The sequence below is a fragment of the Seriola dumerili genome, unplaced genomic scaffold, assembly GCF_002260705.1.
Source record: "Seriola dumerili isolate Sdu_G_001 unplaced genomic scaffold, Sdu_1.0 BDQW01001124.1, whole genome shotgun sequence".
In the NCBI taxonomy this organism is placed as follows: domain Eukaryota; kingdom Metazoa; phylum Chordata; class Actinopteri; order Carangiformes; family Carangidae; genus Seriola; species Seriola dumerili.
The window spans coordinates 4,872,248-4,893,312 of record NW_019175379.1 but is presented as its reverse complement, the minus strand read 5'-3'; the positions used below and the strand labels follow the sequence as shown (position 1 = coordinate 4,893,312).

The 21,065-nt window shown below is 39.2% G+C and overlaps 1 protein-coding gene across 1 annotated transcript; it reads left to right on the top strand.

The window, feature by feature from the left end:
* The first annotated feature begins 849 nt into the window (after nucleotides 1-849).
* On the top strand, nucleotides 850-19,642 carry adgrg2 (adhesion G protein-coupled receptor G2). Its single transcript, XM_022767052.1, has 16 exons — nucleotides 850-1,095; nucleotides 2,325-2,583; nucleotides 3,110-3,120; nucleotides 14,969-15,105; nucleotides 15,213-15,393; nucleotides 15,532-15,687; nucleotides 15,910-16,032; nucleotides 16,464-16,509; nucleotides 16,598-16,701; nucleotides 16,907-17,031; nucleotides 17,194-17,462; nucleotides 17,581-17,680; nucleotides 17,842-18,128; nucleotides 18,216-18,317; nucleotides 19,138-19,254; nucleotides 19,359-19,642. Exons 1-16 carry the CDS (start codon nucleotides 850-852, stop codon nucleotides 19,457-19,459), a joined length of 2,364 nt encoding a protein of 787 aa, XP_022622773.1. The 3' UTR covers nucleotides 19,460-19,642.
* The last annotated feature ends 1,423 nt before the right edge of the window (nucleotides 19,643-21,065 follow it).

The window sequence follows — 21,065 nt, the reverse complement described above, 5'->3', positions numbered from 1 at the left end:
GTAATCCCACGGTGGAAACAATGATGCCCTGTGAGCACATCCACAGTCTGCACGGAAGAAGAGGGCAATTACATGAATATGGGAAGAGGAAGCTGGCAAACAAAGAAAGTCAGTTGATGTTTTCCCCAAAAAAACTTGAAATGAAATTTGAATATTTGGCACAGCCATGACTGAATGGGAAGTAAGCAGCAAGAACAACAAAGCAAAGGGAAATGAAACCAGTCAAAGGAGAAGGAGGGTTTTCTCATTTAATATGAATTTATGTCACTTTGTGTTTCCAGGAGGATGTATGGCTTTGGAGGACAGTGGAGATGGACACACCGTTTCCTTCAAGTCATCTGGCTTTTGCTATTGGCAGCCGCTCCACCCACAGGTGATTATTGTGAAAGGAGATACGGACTTTTACACCCCCACCCCCACCCCCACACCTAAAGAGGCTTTTAACCCCAAATGGCACACTATGGTGGCCAAAGTTCTCCTGTTCTCTTGTTGTACTAACTGTTTTGTATTAGTTAGCATATTTACTTTATCCAAAAACCACTGACTAGACTAAATCTACAAAAACAATAATCAAAGTAATAAAACTGATGCTACTTTAAAGCTTAAAGGTCAGCTATTTTTGGACTGAGTTTCTCCTTTGGGTTTTGCAAAGAAAGTGTAAGATTAAAAATGTTCTGTGGTTCTGAGCGTTTAGAGTTAATATGAGACTATGAGCAGCCATGCAGTAAAATTAAACCTTCACAGCTACATTTCTTTCTCCCCGTTCCAGCACTTGGCTATTTCCTGGGAGACACTAAAGCTATATTAAATGGCTGCGAGGACCACTGGACCCTGCAGGACAGGGCCGCCATGCCGCTGCTCTTTCAGATGACTGTGTGCGTGGACATCCGTGTTGTGGTCCCCGGACCCTGGGTTGCCTTCTCTTACAGCTCGGTCCACGCACCCAGGCCTGAGCTGGGTCTGGAGGGAGATGACGGAGCTCTGTATGGGTGGCTGCTAAGGGTCCGACACCGATTTCCTCTCCAGTTGTCCCCGACTCACTGGCACAGGGTGTGCCTCAGGAGGGATGTACCACGCAACTCCTTTAGCCTGGAGGTAATTGCTGTTGTCCAGTGGAGAATTAAGTATTCAGATCCTTTACTTAAGTAACGGTAATACCATAAAGTGCTCCACTGCAATTCAGTAGTAAGTCCTTTGGTCACATGTTACTGAAGTAATGAAGGCTTACTTAAAGCATCAAAAGTCAAAATACTCAGTGCAAAATTGGCCACTTCATGTATTCTAATAATAAATATTGTATTATCAGATTGTCATTAATCTGTAAGAAGCATTTTACTGTGTCAGTTGACAAAGTCAAATAGTGTTTGCATAAAACAGATTGTTTACCGTGTTCAATAAGTTAATTTAGCAAAATTCCACATAGGCTATTGTAAATGGAGCTTGGAGTGAAAAACAATGAACCATAAAACAAAGTTTAGATGAGCACATTTAAATATGTGCAGTTAAGCTGAATAGACTTTTGACTTATACATCGTATGAAAATAGACACTGTATTGCAGTGAACTACTATTCTTGCAATTCTAAGCAAGTCAGAAAATGCTAATGCTAATTTTGACGGCTACTTGTGGCTTATCCAGGAAGTTTGCAAACGTATACCTGTAAGGTTTGTACACATCTTGTAATATCATGTATAAAACCATATATTGCATTTTTATACAACTAAAAAATGCCTCAACCGACTAAAGTACTGCATTACACAAAAAAATTACCAGCTGCATTATGTTTTTACTTTGGGAATGAAGCTAACAAAGCTAACCACAGCAACTTAGAGTACAGTAGGTTAAAGAGGTCAAAAAAACACAGCCAGTTAGACAGGTTGATCAGTAAATTTATCTTAACCATTTCATTTGGAAATGACCTGACAGCCAAAGTAGGCAACAGTTAAATCTGAAACTTGGTCTATAAGCTGTGATGGCTGCTTACAACTGAAAGTTTGGGTAATACTTTTACCATTGAGTCTTAATTTCTCTTCCAAATAAGTCTGGCTAACTTGGGGGTTTGTTTAAAACCTGTACCGGTATGTGAATGCATATTTCTTGCTCACTTGGAATTGCTTTTAGCAATGTTTCACACTCCCAGAGCTCAGCAATTAACTTGGTCATGTTGACCATGTTATTACTGGTGGACATGGCCAAAACGATGAAAATAAGACCCAATAATTAATATTTTGTGTTTGAGGTCAAACTGTTGAACTTTCACTAAATGATCTCTCTCTTTATCTGCTATATTATATTAGTGACACAAGGTGTGTATGAATGTTCCAGGTTGATGGGAAGATGGTGGCCGAAAGGACCGTCATCGCTCAGGCCATCCCCCCTTATGGCTCTCTGTGGCTGGGTTGCCGTCCCAGAGACAGACCCCCGGGAGCCACGCTCGGAAAAGTGGAGCTGTACCTGTTCCGGATGTGGGAGGACTTGGGTAACCATGGCCTCTGTGAGGACGGCACTGTGATTGGCTGGAACGCTCAGTACTGGGGCCTGACCAGTCCCAATGCCAGGCAGAGAGACCCTCACCTCCTGTGTGGTGAGACGGAGCAAGCTGCAACCTTGTGCATCAAGAACTTTTCTAACTAATTAACTGCATTTATAACAGAATGCAGGCTAGTCTTTTCTCTCCTTTCTTAAAAAAATTCATGAATGTAAAAAAACTTTAATTCTAGCTAAAACATAGCACGGCATGTTTGCATTTTGTTGTACAGAAATTCTTGAGCATGCGTCTTATCCTGTATGACTGGAGTGGTTTCTAGAGCCTGTTCTTTCATGTTTTTCCTTTTAGTTTACCTGTCCTTACCTTCAGGAAGTCAAAAGGTTGTCAGTAGAGTCAGCCAGCCATATTCCTTCCTCTTTTAAATCAAATTCCCCCTATTCAAGATTGATGTTGTGTTGCTTTTGTACAGAATAATGTGAGGATCAAAAATAATGCTCATCAGTTCATGCAGAACATTTCACTAACATTAGAACTAACACTTCTCTAGATACTGTACAGTAGATGTGCATGTGCGTAGAGCATGTTGGATGTTGAATGTTGCATGTTTTTATGTGTCTTGTAGCACTGAGACGGGTGAGACGTGGGGTTTCCACTCACAGAAGGACTCCTAATGGGGTGTCCTCAGGTGACTTATGCCTGTTGTGTGTATTTGTCTGAATATACAGTGTATGTTTATTGGTATATGCCTGTATGTATGTGTGTAATTTAGAGAGTAGATAGATAGATATAGAACCTTAATGACAAAATTTATTGTTTCAGCAATTACATCTCCATTTGCACGGTCAAACCCATCTCCATCTGGTAAGCTTCACTTTAACTTAATAATATCTCTTATTATCTTAACTGCAGTACTTCCCCCCTGATTAATACTCATCTCCCTTCCTCTTACTTTCTTCTGTTACATAACTCAAGGTCAATAATCTAAAATCATTTTACTTTTGATACATTTAAAACAGATTTTCTGAAAAGAACATAAGGATTTTTTGAGTGAACAGGGTTCATTCACTTAGGCTGTGTCATTCTCTAGTCTATTTTTTTCTTTGGTCCACTTGCTGTTGTTGCGTGCCTGCATGTCGGCTCATTTATTTATCATTTCAGCCATGTCAGTATCTGTTTTGCAAACTGCTGCTGCCACAGTTAGATATGTAAGACACTCTGTGAGTGGGAGTTTCTGTAGAAAAACCTGTCAGACAACACACAGCAAATGCTATTAAATGGTAATCACATTAGTAATTTGTGATTTAAAAAAAAAAGTAACCAAAATTTAAGTATAATTTCAATTTGGTCCTCTTGGCTATCATTTGTATCAATTATGATAACATTATAATGTAAGAAAATTATCATTTTTTAAATAACAGTAAAGTAAAAAAAAATTGTAGCTTGATCCATCATTTTAATCAGTTATGATAATGATACGGAATTTTGGACATGCATATTTAGTTTTTTCCACCCTTTCTGTTAGTTATGATAAAATAATAATATCATTAAATTGTTGCAAGTAATGGGAATTTAAGGATAATTTTAACTTGGCCCAACTTTTTGAAGTTTTCCCTTCCATTTCTGCAGGATATGATAACACTATCATGTCAGTAAATGAAAGAAGCAAAGAAAGTAGTAGACATTTAAGGATAATTTGATATTATATTTTTGTCTTTATTTTTGTCTTCTTTGATATTATACATCATATTATTACAAAGTACTGTAATTGCTGAGATCTGAGAAGACAGCAACATCGCTAAAACAAAGTCCAATGAGGCAAGCAACATGAGCAGTCGAGAGGATCAGACAGTTTCTAAACAAGCAAATCACTTAAACCACTTGGATGTGAAGCATGAAGTGAGTGCACAAGTCTCAGTAGTAATCCCTCAGGAAAACTGTGTGTGTGTACAGGTATTGTAAAACCACGGTCAGACTTAACAGCAGCTCTGCCTGAGAAAAAACCCCAACTCATTTGAATGTCTTGCTGCGTGTCGACGGTTTAGCTGCTTCCAGCTGTTACTGTTCACCTTTGCATCCGTAGATCCAAAGATAGCCAAAACTATGAAAAAGAGACAAGTTGTTATCAAATTGGAATTATCCTTTGATATACGTCATGGCTAGTTATTTAAGAATTGAAATTTAAGACACGACTTCATATCTCCAATCACAGCTTTTACTGCCGACCAAACCGCATCTGGGAAAGCACTCACAGGTTAGTCTGACACATGCACATTTAGAACAGCTTTATGTGGGTGTGTATAATTAAAGAGTCTATATAGTATTGTGTTATTGATATATAGAAGAAACAATGCCTTAACCATGCTTTTATGTATTTTTTTATCAGTACATTTTCTTTAAAAAAATAAAAAAATCAGTTTTCTCTATTCTTTTAGGTTCCCAATTCGTAAACTGTAGCATCAGACAACTCTGTTCCGATAAGGGTAACAAATATTCACCTTTTGTCCCATCACAATGTTTTATTGATGCATCTTTGTGCACTTATGATTTCATTTCTTTCTGCAGATGCTTACTTTTGGATGTTACTAAGAGTGGTGGTCAACGTTGACCAAAATATTACAATGGATGTGAAACATCTGGTGAGAGTGAAAACTGTCCCTCATCCACTTTGTTGGGTTTCTTATATAACTTTATGTCCCTGCAAACAATTAAATATTATGAATCTATTCAAAGCCACAATGTGTACATTTTTGGGTTTGAGTTTGAGTTTCCTCCTAATGGTAACATGAAGGAGAATATATGGAAAGAAAAGGGCTGAAAGTGAGACATAGACGGCACCAATTTTTTAACCAGATCTTATTTTTATACAAAACAAAATTTAAGACATCAGAATGATAAAATATATTATAATCAGCGACTACAAGTTTTTACTTAATATGTCCAATATATTCATTACATATACAAAGTAAAGGCAAATCTCAGGGTTTGAGATTAAAGGGAAACATCCCTGTCTGCCTCTGTCTCTCCATCTCTCACGCAGGTGTTAGATGCGTTTGATTGCAAAAATAAATCATCAGACTTTGGAGATGTCTGTCAGGGTGGCAAAAATGTTCAGGTCAGTATGACCCAGAAACGGGCAACATCCCTCCACTTTTCAGAATAAAATTTCTCCCATAAAGCAAATGACTGCAACTCTTCTCTCTCTTCTCTCTCTGCAGGTAGAAGAGGTCTTCTGTCATGACAAAGACAACATAAGCTAAAAACATGTCAGTAGGTATTTTGTTATGTATTTATATGTATATGTATACTTCACATTTCACCTCCTCACGGTGGTGTGAATTTTTTTTTCTCCCAGAAATAAAACCTGCAGTGTGGTGTTGAAGCTCAGCCGCGCTGTCTCAGCGTGTGAACTGCAGCATGCCAGCGTTTCTGCCCTGCAACAAGCAGATCACAAGAAAATACAAGCAAAAATCATTGGAGAGGTGGAGAGAGTCGGTGAGCAACTTGTCTGTCAGTAGATTTATCTGCCTACCTATTTATTTATCTTGACACATTCACAGAAACACACAGACACATTAATGCTTTTCTTATAAACAGCCACTATAGCCACATGTATAACATAAGAGTTTGACACATAGAAGTAAAACAAACATACAGTGTTTCTCAATTTATTATGATAAAAAATGTAACCCTGCATTTTCAATTAATGATGTTACACTGTGTCATAGATTAGTTGTTGTATAGTGTTAGTCTGTGTATTAAAAGACCTGTGAGTCAATCTGAGGTGACGCAATGTTTTACATATTACCTTAAATTTTGCATTTTAATCATGAATTGCAAACATGTATTTTGCAAACATGCAAAATGCTTGCATCAAGTGAGAAAACACACACTGTTCTCAAATACAGATATACCTGTGCAGATACACAAAACTCCCACAGGAATACAGACAGAATATTGTAAACAGACACACAAGCATCTAAGTTGCAGCCTTAACTGTGAATGGAGAAGGTGGGAGGAGGAACCAAAATTTGAATTTAACGTCCTCACTGTCAAAGTCTAAAAAAAGAACTGGCCAATACAAATATGGAAATAAAAGAGCACAAAAGCAAACATGCATTTCTTAACTTGTTAGGACGCCCCTGATATAATTTCTTTCCTTGCCCCGAACCTTAAAGATCTGTCATGTCTAACAAACCTAAATCTAACTTCAAGCCAAAATCCATGTATTAATGTCAAGGCTCTTTGAAGAAATGAAGACTTTGCATAAATATCCTCACTCAAGATTTAACACCCAAAAAAAGTCCTCATAAAGACAGACGTACAAAAACACACATTCACACACAACATTTTAGCTCATGATAATTTTGTCACCATCAGGTCAAAATCGTTGTAAGGACTTGAAATCCTCTGATGAGAAGTTTATGAGGTGCACAATCTCATCTTCCCTGGAGGACGTCTGTCGGTCTGAACCACTCCTCAAGTTTCCATGGTGAGAAATACCTTTGTTTTGTATTCTGTACTCACTGTATGCCTAGGTGTGCATGTATACAATTTCTATCTCATAATCCTCTATATCTCCCTAGCTCCGTCATGAAGCTCAAGTCTCCCAACCTGGCGCCACAACCTAGGACAGGATCCTGCAGTAGTGAGTACCAAAAACACAGACACCCATAATATCCATCAGGATTCACTGTTGGTTCTGTTGCTGTAACCATGTTTGTCTGTGCTTCAGGGGAAACGCCTCGCTTTTGTGACTGCACGGCCTCCTGTAATTCTTCAAGTAAGAAAACAGCCGGTGTAATCTGTGCCTGTCTGCATAGCGTTGTAATGTCAAGCAAAAATGATATGTGCATAGAGTATATGTGATTATAGCTCCCTAATGCCCAGCTCTTAAATAGTATGGGACATTATTCAAACTTGAGAGGAATATTTTCACATTATGGGAATTATGCCCATTGGCTTTCTTGCCAATAGTTAGATGAGAGGATTGATACCAAACTCAGCTTTGTTCCATAAATATGAAGCTATAGCCAGCGGCCCATTAGACTTGGACTTGGTCAATATCAAGACTTAGACTTGATATTTAATGGACAAAGATGAGAGTGGTATTGATCTTCTCATCTAACTCTCAGCATGAAAACAAATAAGTGTGTTTATTTGTCTCAGAAGGTTTTTGTTTGAGTTTTGTATTAAACTGCCGCTGATGTAACTTTTCCCTCTTTCTTTTCTTTGTTTTTTGTTTTTTCAGGACAGTTTTTCGCCATAAGAATTAATGTTACCGTGGCATCTGTTGATGTTAACTTCCTTAAACGATTGGTATGTATAGCACATTGTGACTGAACTATACCTCCTGTTGTATACATGCTACGTACTGACTTTCTGACTTCATATGACAGTTGTCAGGCCTTTGTGAAGCCCACAACTGTAACATGGGCGTAGGGTAAGTCTCTATCCATCAAACTGTGCTGTTTTGCTAACTATTAGCATGCTAATGGGTCTGGGTGTCTTTGCCTCTTTTGTCTTTTTCAGCTTTAATATGAATTTTTAAAAGTGTAGATTAGTTGAGCTGCTGAATAATACCTAATGGGAAATAGTTTTGGTGGTAATAATTCACACATTCAACATTCCAGGTCATCGTGTGAAGATTATTCAGAGATTTCAAAGCATTACCGGGTAAATCTTACAAAATCTTACAATTAATTAAAGTTTTTTTTATGCATAAGAGAGTCATTAATCATGTTTCATAAATAGTTTTCTTTATCCTAGGGGGCTCGCTTTGACTGCCATGGGACACAACAGAGGTAGATATGTTTCTTTCCTTTGTCTATTATGTGCACATGCAGGAAGGAGCCTGTCTACAAATGTTGAAAACTGATATTACTCTCTTTCCATAAAATTCCTGGGCCCAGTGTATGTCTCAGTGGTGATTCATTAGGTGATGGACAGATGCACTGGGGAAATTTGGCACACTGTTAAAGAAAATCATAACTTTTCAATAAACGATAATCCCTGAAATGCAATATTGATGATAGTGTATTTGATAATAATTAATAACCGCCTTGCTGCTGGTCTCTAGGTTGTACAGCTGCATGGTGATACTGGAGATGTCTGGACCTGTCAATATTTGCTCCCTGAGTAAACTTCTGCAACAACTTATTGACAATAACGGCAGCATCTCAAACGAAAAGCCACTTACACGCATGGGTTAGTCTGCACATTTTATGACTAACATAACTGCATATTTTTCCTATTATGACGTCTCAATTATATATCATATCTCTGTCTTTAGTGATGTGTGGTTCTCCTGGTTCAAATGTCAGTACTCTGTTGGTATCCAACCTGACATGGGTCACCAGTGACCTGCCGACCTCTGATGTCTGCCAAACTGACCCCACTTGGTGTAAATGGTAAGTTTATAACATTTCTACTGTGAAATCTTTAGAAAATTGATATTCTGATTTCTTTCCTTTTGTTGTGCATGTTTATAGCTATGCACATTTCCAATCCAAAGCTGGAGAGGACGCTGGAGCCTCTTTCTGTTTGTTAAAGAACAATCTGCATTTCTTTTCATGGAAAAAGAGCACAAGAAAGACAAATGATGCCCCTGAGTATGTTTAGTCTTTCGGAGAAATTCAGGAATTGAGGAGGAAGAAAGGAAGAAAACAGGAGAGTTTAACACTTACTCAACTTATGCAGCACAGACTCAACTGGCTGTACATAAGCATGAGAAAAGCATATCATCTTTGTTTATTGATTGTATCTCTCTAAAAAATGAATGATCCAGTAAGTTATCATTGTCATTATCATTGTATCAACCAATGAATTAGTTAATTTACCATGTTGGAAATGAAATAGAATAGAAAAAAAAGGATTAAAAGGAATAGTTTGACATTTGGGGAAATACAGTTATTTGCTGTCTTTTTGAAAATTGGATGACAAGATTCATACCCAATATGAAGTTACCTCCAGCATAGTTAGCTTAGCCTAGCACAAAGACTGAAAACAGGGGAAAATGTTCTTTTTACTCTTCACTTTTTGTATGCATTAAACAGAGATATGAGATATAAATTGTTTATTAGTTAGGTTTAGTTAGCTGCTGGTAGGCAGAGTTTATTACCTTTGGAGAGAGCCATGGTTACTCCCCTCCCATTTCCAGTCTTTATGCTAAGCTAACTGGCCAAAATGTTGAACTATTCTTTGAAATTTTTGTGAAGGTGGTTCTCTCTCCAAAATGGTGAATATGTAAATTTTGAACCAATTAATTAATTCTCTTTTTTATTTTGATGTGGCATTGTTTATATGTTTATATATCCTACTTAATGCTAATGATAACAGTAATATCAGTACTCCTGCCACTGCCCTTTAACAAGGCACTGTCCTCAGACATGAAAGTAATAAAAGTATGCTTTTTGCCTGTTCTTTCATAGTGAGGCAAATGAGACACTTGCTGTTCTTCTGACTGACAGCTGCCCTCCAGAGCCTCTCACATCTCAGCCCTCCACTCCGACCAACAGCAACATTTCTACAACTTCTGAAGCCTTACCACCATCTGTCACCAACAAGACCCAACAGACTAACACAACGACTGAAAATACCACAGCAGTTCAACAGAGAAATGCATCACAAGGAACAACTCAGGAACTCAGGAACAACATGACAACTTCACTTGCAACAATTAACAGTACACAGTCCTCGACAGCACGGCCTGTCCTTGAAACAACCTCACAAAACATAACTGTGGCTGTCTCTGACAGTACAAAAGTACAGCAAACTGAATCTGATAACAAAAAATTGTTGACAACCACTGAAAATATAGTACTTCAAAACACAACGACAGCACAACAAAAGACAGAATTCATAACGTTATCGTCTGTCAACTCAACACAACCCAGCACCACAACTTCTGACAACCACCTAACATTACAAAACACAAAAACCACTCTGATTGATTCAACACTTAACACAACTACACTGTCTCCCAAACACACATCACTGTTCAATGTAACAACAGCAGATGCTTTTACACCTTCTCTCAGTGACAAAACAGCATTCAACATTACTATAGTTGACACAGGTACATCTTCTCCAAATTACACAGCAGTGTACAACATGACTACAGTCGGATCATTTACATCTTTTCCAAATGATGCAACACTCTTAAATGCAACTACAGTTACGCCTCCGAATGACACAACAGTGTACAACATAACTACAACTGGACCATTTACACGTTTTCCCAATGACACAACAGTGTACAACACAACTACAACCAGACCATTAACATCATCTCCCAATGACACAACTGCATACAATGTAACGACAACCGGACCATTAACAACATCTCCCAATGACACAACAGTGTACAATGTAACTACAACCAAACCATTTACACCTTCTCCCAATGACACAACTGCATACAATGTAACAACAACCGGACCATTAACAACCTCTCCCAATGACACAACAGTGTACATTGAAACTACAAGTGGACCATTAACACATTCTCCCAATGACTCAACAGTATACAACATAACTACAACTGGATCATTTACACTTTTTCCCAATGACACAACAGTGTACAATGTAACTACAACTGGACCATTTACACCTTTTTCCAATGACACAACAGTGTACAATGTAACTACAACCGGACCATTTACACCTTTTTCCAATAACACAACAGTGTACAACACAACTACAATTGGACCAATAACACCCTCTACCAATGACACAACAGTGTACAATGTAACAACAACCAGACCATTAACAACATCTCACAATGACACAACTGTGTACAATGTAACAAAAACCGGACCATTAACACCCTTTCCCAATGACACAACTGTGTACAATGTAACTATATCTGGACCATTAACATCATCTCACAATGACACAACAGTGTACAATGTAACTACAACCGGACCATTTACACCTTTTTCCAATGACACAACAGTGTATAATGTAACTTCAACTGGACCACTTACACCTTCTTCCAATAACACAACGGTGTACAACACAACTACAATTGGACCAATAGCACCCTCTACCAATGACACAACGGTGTACAATTTAACAACAACCGGACCATTAACAACATCTCACAATGACACAACTGTGTACAATGTAACTACAACCGGACCATTTACTCCTTTTTCCAATGACACAACTGTGTACAATGTAACTACAACCGGACCACTTACACCGTCTTCCAATAACAAAGCGGTGTACAACACAACTACAATTGGACCAATTACACCCTCTCCCAATGACACAACAGTGTACAATGTAACTACAACCAGACCGTTAACACCCTCTCCCAATGACACTACAGTGTATAATGTAACTACAACTGGAACGTTGACACCTTCTCCCAGTGACACAACAGTGTACAATGTAACTACAACCGGACCGTTTACTCCTTTTTCCAATGACACAACAGTGCACAATCTAACTACAACCGGACTACTTACACCTTTTTTCAATAACACAACGGTGTACAACACAACTACAATTGGACCAATTACGCCCTCTACCAATGACACAACAGTGTACAATGTAACTACAACTGGAACGTTAACACCTTCTCCCAATGACACAACTGTGTACAATGTATTGAAAGCCAGACCGTTAACACCCTCTCCCAATTACACAACAGTGTATAATGTAACTACAATTGGACAATTAGCAACCTCTCCCAATGACACAACAATGTACAATCTAACTACAACCGGACCATTTACACCCTTTCTAAATGACACAACAGTGCACAATTTAACCACAACTGGACCATCAACACCCTCTCCCAATTACACAACAGTGTACAATGTAACTTCAACTGGACCATTAACCCCCCTTCCCAATGATACAACGGTGTACAATCTAACTACAACTGGACTACTTACACCTTCTTCCAATGACACAACAGTGTATAATGTAACTACAATTGAACCATTAACAACCTCTCCCAATGACACAACAGTGTACAATGAAACGACAACCAGACCGTTAACACCCTCTCCCAATTACACAACAGTGTACAATGTAACTTCAAGTGGACCATTAACCCCCCTTCCCAATGACACAACGGTGTCCAATCTAACTACAACCGGACTACTTACACCTTCTTCCAATGACAGAACAGTGTATAATGTAACTACAACTGGAACGTTGACTCCTTCTCCCAATGACACAACTGTGTACAATGTATTGACAGCCAGACCGTTAACACCCTCTCCCAATTACACAACAGTGTACGATGTAACTTCAACTGGACCATTAACCCCCCTTCCCAATGACACAACGGTGTACAATCTAACTACAACCGGACTACTTACACCTTCTTCCAATAACACAACGGTGTACAACACAACTACAATTGGACCAATTACACCCTCTACCAATGACACAACAGTGTATAATGTAACTACAACTGGAACGTTGACACCTTCTCCCAATGACACAACTGGGTACAATGTAACAACAACCGGACCATTAACACCCTCTCCCAATAACACTACAGTGTACAATGTAACTACAACCAAATCATTTACACCCTCTCCCAATGACACAAAAGTGTATAATGTAACTACAACTGGAATGTTAACACCTTCTCCCAATGACACAACTGTGTACAATGTAATGACAACCAGACCGTTAACACCCTCTCCCAATGACACAACAGTGTATAATGTAACTACAATTGGACCGTTAACACCTTTTTCCAATGACACAACAGCCAATGACACAACAGTGTATAATGTAACTACAATTGGACCGTTAACACCTTTTTCCAATGACACAACAGTGTATAATGTAACTACAATTGGACAATTAGCAACCTCTCCCAATGACACAACAGTGTACAATCTAACTACAACTGGACCGTTAACACCTTCTCCCAATGACACAACAGTGTGTAATGTAACTACAACCGAACCATTTACACCCTTTCTAAATGACACAACAGTGCACAACGTAACCACAACTGGACCATCAACACTCTCTCCCAATTACACAATAGTGTACAATGTAACTTCAACTGGACCATTAACCCCCCTTCCCAATGACACAACAGTGTATAATGTAACAACACCCGGACCATTAACACCCTCTCCCAATAACACTACAGTTTACTATGTGACTACTGTTGCATCTTCTATTAATCACACAACAGTGTACAATGTAACTACAGCTGCCAACAAGAATGTACACAATGGCACAACTACAAGTAATGCTACGATAATCACATTTACACCTTCCAATTATACAACAACAAACAATGTAACTGCAGTCTCTAACAACTACACACAAGCAGAGAATGTAACAACTACTATTGTATCCTCAAACAACATACCCACTGCACAACAGAACACAACTACTCATTATAAAAACACAACTATGTCTACCGCAGCTTCACAAGGTAATGAAACTCGAAATATGACTTCTGCTGTCGACAACACCACTAAACCCACAGCTGCTCCAATGAAAAACCACAATACCACAGCAAGTGTGACTCACAGCATCACAACATCCATCAAATATGACACAAGCACCACCACACCTTCCAACAGCACTGCTTCCATTATCAATCACAATGAAACCACAGAAATCAACTTCAAGCTGAGTTCAACTGCAAGCAGTTTAACCACCAGTTTCAAGCTAACAACAAAAGAACTAGGAGTCAATTTAACAACTACAGCAGCAAATGCTTCCCATGAGCATATAGCCACAGCTTCAACCACAACCACCACTACTGCTACTACTAAACATGACCCACCTCCACCCCAGATTAACACCACTACTGGTGAGGTGTCCTCAGCTTCTACAACAACTCTCCAAACCATCACCCTCACCAGTGCAACCACGACCACAACAGTGCCTGGTATGTAAAGCTCAGAATTCAAAATTCTAATACTAGTCTGCCTGAAGCCACACAGGAAGGTTTTGTGGACCAAAATGACTGGACTAGCTTTCACTTTGGTTATCTATAGAGACAACGCAAAGTGAAGAGGCACAGGAAGAACAAGTAAATGAGCTGCTGGAGCAAACACAGAATACATCCCAGCTCAACTCGTCTCAGGTGAAGCTACTAGTTACTAATGCACTACTGGATAACTGTTAGCATAAAAACACACAACACAATGCTTTTTGTAAAGTAAAACTACTTCTTTGGCCTAAAAATGTGTGAAACTTATGTTTAAGAATAATAAATATCATCATTATCATTTAATTTGACATTCTCAAATGATTATACAGAAAAAGATAGTAAAAATAAATAAATATCTCCTCAAACCATTTAGTTTGATTGGGAAAAAATTGGAATCCTAATTGTCAGACTGTCACAACTAGCATTGAATAGTAGTAAAGTGATTTGTTTTCATTTAAATGTGTGTTCATCACTGAGGTATTGTAGCTGTCTCTTTGTTCGAGTGATAAATTTGTCATTTTGGAGGTAAGCTCTGTAATTTGGTGATTGTTACAGGTGGGGCAAATGGTGGGTCAGTTGGAGAACCTTCTGGATGGCCCCACTGTCTCTCAGGCAGTGGGACAAAAAGCTGTCAACATCATCAGCAACCTGATGGAGGGTGACTCAGTGGCCCTGACTGCATCTGCTAATAGGTAAAACTCACATGACCCTCACCTATATATATATATATATATATATATATACGTTTACACACATATGTGAGTTTTGCAAAATGTTTTGCCATCTTTCCCCTTGACAGGCTGATTCGAGTAGTGGATAATCTGGGTCTTAAACTGGTTGTCAATGGCGACAGAGGGATCCTCTCTTCAAATTCGTTGGTTCTGGCAGTCAGGACAGTGGATGGGACCAACTTTCCAGCAACATCTGTCAACATCTTCAACACCGATAACGTCCAGCACAGAATAAAATTCTACAAAAAGGTAGAAAGATTAATATCTGCGGCACAAATTTACCACCGGTAGCACATCTAAAGTTGACAAGGCTACACTTCAAAGTGTCTTCAAAAGCATCACACAACTATTGCAGTAACCATTTGTTAACCTTTTGTTTTTTTCCAGCTCCGTGCTCTCAGCAGGTCCCGGTCCAAGAGATCAGGTTCTGCTCTGGGGTCTGTATTCTTGCCTTCCAACCTCACTGCGGGACTTAGTCCTGAGCAGCAACAACAGGCGAGCAGGGTCCAATTCACTTTCTACACCAAAAGTGCCTTTTTCCAGGTACTATCCCATTGTCAGATCCAGATTTGTCTTCAGTCGTCGCTTAAAAATGTTTTACAGGATGTAGAAATATTTACTGGTGTTCATTTAATGATTTATAAGCAACTTTTCTCAATGAAGTCCAACATTTGCTTTTAAGAAAAGAATACAGTTATGACAAAAGATTATGTAATAAAATATTAATTACAGTGCAGGAATGTGCTTGTGCTTGTCTTTGCGCAGGATGCTACATTAGATAACAACACCCTTGTCAGTCCAGTTCTGGGCTCCAGTGTTGCCAATTTGTCAGTAAGCAACTTGACTGAGGACATTCAGTTTACCATCCGAAACATCAACCCAATACACGTGAGTGTGCACATTAAAATTAAGATTATTTTCATGAGCCCATTTATACAGAATAGAATCATGTCATAACTGAAATGCCACAAGAAATTGCCAGGATGAGACCAAAAGACTTAGCTGGTTTAGTATTCTCATAAAAAAACGCCTTCTGGACATGGATTGCATTATTTACTATTTATTATGAGGATCCCTGTTTACTAAGTCCATAGCAATAAACCAGTCTTCATAAATTATAAAGTTGTAACATTGTAAAGTCACAATGAGACTGTAATAACAATAAAACCTTTTGTCATTTATAAACATAATAAAATCTGGCATTTTTTCAGTGAACCTTTCAAAATAAAAGGTTAATTGTAAATTAGCTGCAAATAAATGAAAGGCATCCATTAAAATCAGCTGTAAAAGGTTACTCAGACTTTGCTCTTGGTTTGCAGGGGAACTTTGTGGCCTCCTGTGCTTTTTGGGACTTCACTCTGAATGGTGAGCACATGAATACCAAATCGAGCTGGTTGAGAGCCAAATTGCCACAGGTGTGAATATTCCTGTTTGTGGTGTTTCTGTTGTTTAGGTGATAGAGGAGGCTGGAGCGCTGCCGGCTGCTTTGTTGTCAATTCTACACCAGAAGAAACAACCTGCAGCTGCAACCATCTCACTTCATTTGCAATACTGCTGGTTAGTGTCCATGTGTCAATATAGATTATTTTTGAAATCAGAATTGTTGCATTTATTTATCAAATGAGGAAGTGAAATTAACAGCCTTAGTTTCAGGAGAAGTGACCTGACCTTGTTGTTGAAGAACAATTAAGAAACAGCCTACAGTTGTACAATATGTCTTCACTGTTTGTATATTTGTGTCTGTACCCTGTTCTCAATACAGGATTTGTCCAGAGGAGGAATAACTGACCATCAGCAGGCACAAGTTCTTACTTTCATCACCTACATCGGCTGTGGAATCTCTGCTATTTTTCTTGCCGTCACCTTACTGACATACCTTTCATTTGAGTAAGGATCCACCTCTTTACAAAGCCAAGATTACTTCAATCTGAGCTTCATCAGGCGCACGTAGCATTTTAAAGCTTACATACATTGAAAATTTAAAAAAAAAAACATTTCTATTCCCCGTAGTTTTAAAAAATAAATAAATAAAAAACTCTGTCTTTGCAGAAAACTGCTGCGAGATATTCCCGCCAAGATCCTGGTCCAGCTCTGCTTCTCCCTCCTCCTCCTCAACCTGGTCTTCTTACTGGACGGTTGGCTGGCGCTCTACCCGGCGATCGGGCTGTGCACCAGCACCGCCTTCTTCCTGCACTATTTCCTGCTGACATCATTCACCTGGGCCGGGCTGGAAGCCCTGCACATGTACCTGAGCATCATCCAGGTGTTCACTCCTTACCTGAGCAGATACATGCTCAAGTTCACACTGATTGGCTGGGGTAGGTACTTTAAACTTGAACTCCAAAATGCTTAAGTTATAGGAAGGCAATATATAATCTTAATGCACTTCTAAAATTTGGTTTTGAAACACATATTTCTATTTATTGGTTTGTGCAGGTATTCCTCTTCTTGTGGTGATCATTACCTTATCGGTAGACAAAGACAACTATGGTGTGGTTACATATGGAAAATACACAAATGGCACTTCAGATGACTTGTAAGTTACATTTAAATCTTAACTACCTTTATGTGAATACGGTTGTTTGATTTTTTCTGTTTTATTTTTCTTTCGTTTAAATGTTCTCCTAACCAGACTATAATAGAGAAAGTAATGCAAATCTTTCCATGTAACACACTCCTGTACGTCTCCCTCTGTAGCTGTTGGCTGCGTAATAACGTCGCCTTCTACGTGGGCGTGGTGGCCTACTTCCTCCTGATCCTTGTTCTGTGCCTGCTGGTCTTCATCGTCGTTATGGTCCAGCTGGCCCGGATCAAGAGGCAGAACCCTCAGAACCAGTCTCCTAACCGGGGATTGATGACTGACCTGCGCAGCATCGCCGGCCTCTCCATCCTGCTCGGTCTCACCTGGGGGTTCGCCCTGTTCGCCTGGGGACCGCTCTACTTACCCTTTGTTTACCTTTTCTCCATATTCAACTCTCTGCAAGGTGAGACCTGTGTGATTCTGCATCACAATCTGCATGATAAATGTGTCCAAAATGCTATTATTTTACCGTTGAACTTGTTCTGTATAGGTTTCCTTGTCTTTGTTTTCCACTGTGCTGTGAAAGAGAACGTCCGCAGGCAGTGGAGGACGTATCTCTGCTGTGGGAGACTGCGACTGCCTGAAAACTCAGGTGGGCACCTTAATGTCCTTTTATACCTCGGATAAAGTAATTGGACACATTAGGGCCTGGGGTTTTCAAACTGCGAGCCAGATATACTGCATGAGGTGAAAGGTACTGGTACACGCCGGTGTTTTTAAAAGCAGCTTATTGTAGTTTGGCCTGCTGATTTGGCCCCAGTATTGACGCGGTCAGCAGTTGGAGCGGGTGCAGAGACCGTGACTGCTCATGGATTCAGGGAAGGTACTTTACAGCACTTAGTGCCTGATTGCCCACCAATTTGCATCAGACATTGAACTTTTGACTTTTCTGAGTCATAACTTTGTCAAATCTGAACACGTAGATATGATGCACATAATTTTAGATTCAGTGTCACTCACATTTTCCGATGATGTAATTATCTTTAATGTCCTTCGGCAGTAAGCGTCCATGAATCAGCATAGATGTCATAGAAAATAAAGATGCTCTTTATATCTTCAGAACTTGCTTGAGAATCATCACATTTTTATGTTTTCCTCAGTATCAAAGTAAACCAATGATAGTTGCCTGTACATTATAAAGAGGAACTGCTAATAGCTAATTCAGCGTACATTTAGTGGCGCTAATTTGCCGAAATGTAAACACATAAATGTTGCTCAAGTTGCAGCCACTTAGTGTCACTCACTAACTCTCCCAAAGCATTATGGGAAATGTAGTTCCAGAACTTAAAGGACAAGTCAGACAAAGAAATGAATCCATTAATATTAACTGTTAATTGATATTGATATCAATGGATGTCAATGTGAATATCATCCCATCGATAAATCTGCCTTGGTTATACATGTTTCTGCAGATTGGAGTCGAACGGCCACCCAGAACAACAGGAATCTGTCGGTCACCGCGCCGAACGCCGCTCGGCCCTTAACCTCTCGCAGCTCCTCCGTCATCAGCGATGGCACCAACAGCAGTGGTATTTTTACAGTGTTTGAGTTTGCACTTTTATACAATTGATACATGCTCACATACACACAGACAACGCTACTATTGATGTGTTACTGTGTTCATCCCCCACAGGCTCTGTGTTTGCAGACAGCGGAATATCAGAGGGATACAACAGCGACGTCGTCCTCAACGAGCTCCACAGACGAACTCTGTCACCACAAGGCGAGGCCTGACAACTGTGTCAAGCGTTCATTTGTGATGACAGTAATTATCTACTCGAAGAGGGCCGAGATGACAGACAGAGATTAGCACTCTCCTGCAGATGGAGTAAACAAAAACGCAGTAATCACAGGAGTGGTTCCTCACGGGGTTCAAAGAAATCACAAGATGATGAAAGGATGGACAGGAACAGGAGAGGTGAGACTGAAGGTCCTGTAGTGAAAAGTGTTACTTGACACCATTTCTACATTGACAGTAGAATATATGAAGTGGTAAATGTACAGTAGGTGTATTTCTGACTGAACACATGAATCATTTCACAGTTACAGCTGCGACTTTCAGCAGACTGTCAAGTTTATTTCAAAGCTCTTAGAATTATTACTGTAAACATTAAGTATGATATTAACATTATTTTCAGTCTGCAAGAAAGGTTGTGTATGTACATGTTAAAAATACAAAGTTGCATTTCATTAGGAGCCTAGATCAGACTGTCAACATTGTGAAGCTATTTTGCAATTTTTTTTTTTTTTTTGGGTGGATTTCTCTTCTTTCTGAACATAAATAGGAGAAAAGAAGATATTTACAGTGTTCTTTTTCTGATGCTGCATGGACTTACCTTTTTACATTTTCAATAAAGAGTCAATTTCGCACTTTGAAAGGATTCTCCAGCTTTTAATAGGGGCAAAATGGATTGAAGGAAAATGTGCCAATATTAACAAAGTGATCAGAATTTGATCTTAACAAGAGTATTTGAGGATCTAATCCTCCTTTAATATGAGATACTGCTTTATTTTGCTACAGCACAGTGTTGATGTTAGAGTCATGAGATGTTTATGGTCATGCAGCGTGAAGAGTGAGGATTTTCCTGTACAGGTTTTACTAAATGTCCTTGTGGAAGGACATGTGCATGCCATGAAAGAGAAGATAATAAACCTTCAACTTATTACCTGTCCAGTTTGTCTTTTGTCTTTTTTTTTTTTTTTGAGTCAGAAAGTTTCACATCTGCATGACATCTTTACATCTTTTATCAAACCTGTTCAACAGGGGAAAAAAACCCACCAATAATTACAATCCCGACAGACTTCCCCTCTCATCACAGTGCTGTGTCACCTCCAGCAGAGCATCTCGCCGCCCAGCGCCGGTTAGATCACAGCCTGTGAAGGTCGGCCGCTGAGGTTGGCAACAGTTAACTATAAAAAGTTTTACACGAGTTCAAATCTCAGAACAATGTGACTTCTAATGGGAAGCAAATAGGAGAGCACGTTGCGAGAGACTGATGTTATGTTTTTTATATACATATTTTATATATATGTATATATATTTGTGCTAAGTAGTTACAGCCGCTGATTTATTATGTTGGGTGTCAGCATTACAGGCATCTAACACAACTGGTCTTGTGTGTGAACAGTAACTTGGCTTTAATAACTGACTGCTGCAAACTCCAAGTGCAAGTGCAACCATCTTCCACTAGATGTCAGTGTAATCCCACATCACAGCAACTCCTACTCACACAGGGAAAGAAGACTGAGCACTCACCGTTCACATGACTGCTAACATGAACACCTATTATTTACCCAGCACCTCCCTGTTCTTCTGGCCGCTGCAGCAATTTCATGTTTG

Coding starts and splice junctions, on each gene's coding strand:
- adgrg2 (XM_022767052.1), top strand. CDS start 850: ATGCCGCTGCTCTTTCAGATGACTGTGTGCGTGGACATCCGTGTTGTG. Junction 15,394..15,531: donor GAATAAAATTCTACAAAAAG/GTAGAAAGATTA, acceptor GTTTTTTTCCAG/CTCCGTGCTCTCAGCAGGTC. Junction 17,463..17,580: donor GTTCACACTGATTGGCTGGG/GTAGGTACTTTA, acceptor TGGTTTGTGCAG/GTATTCCTCTTCTTGTGGTG.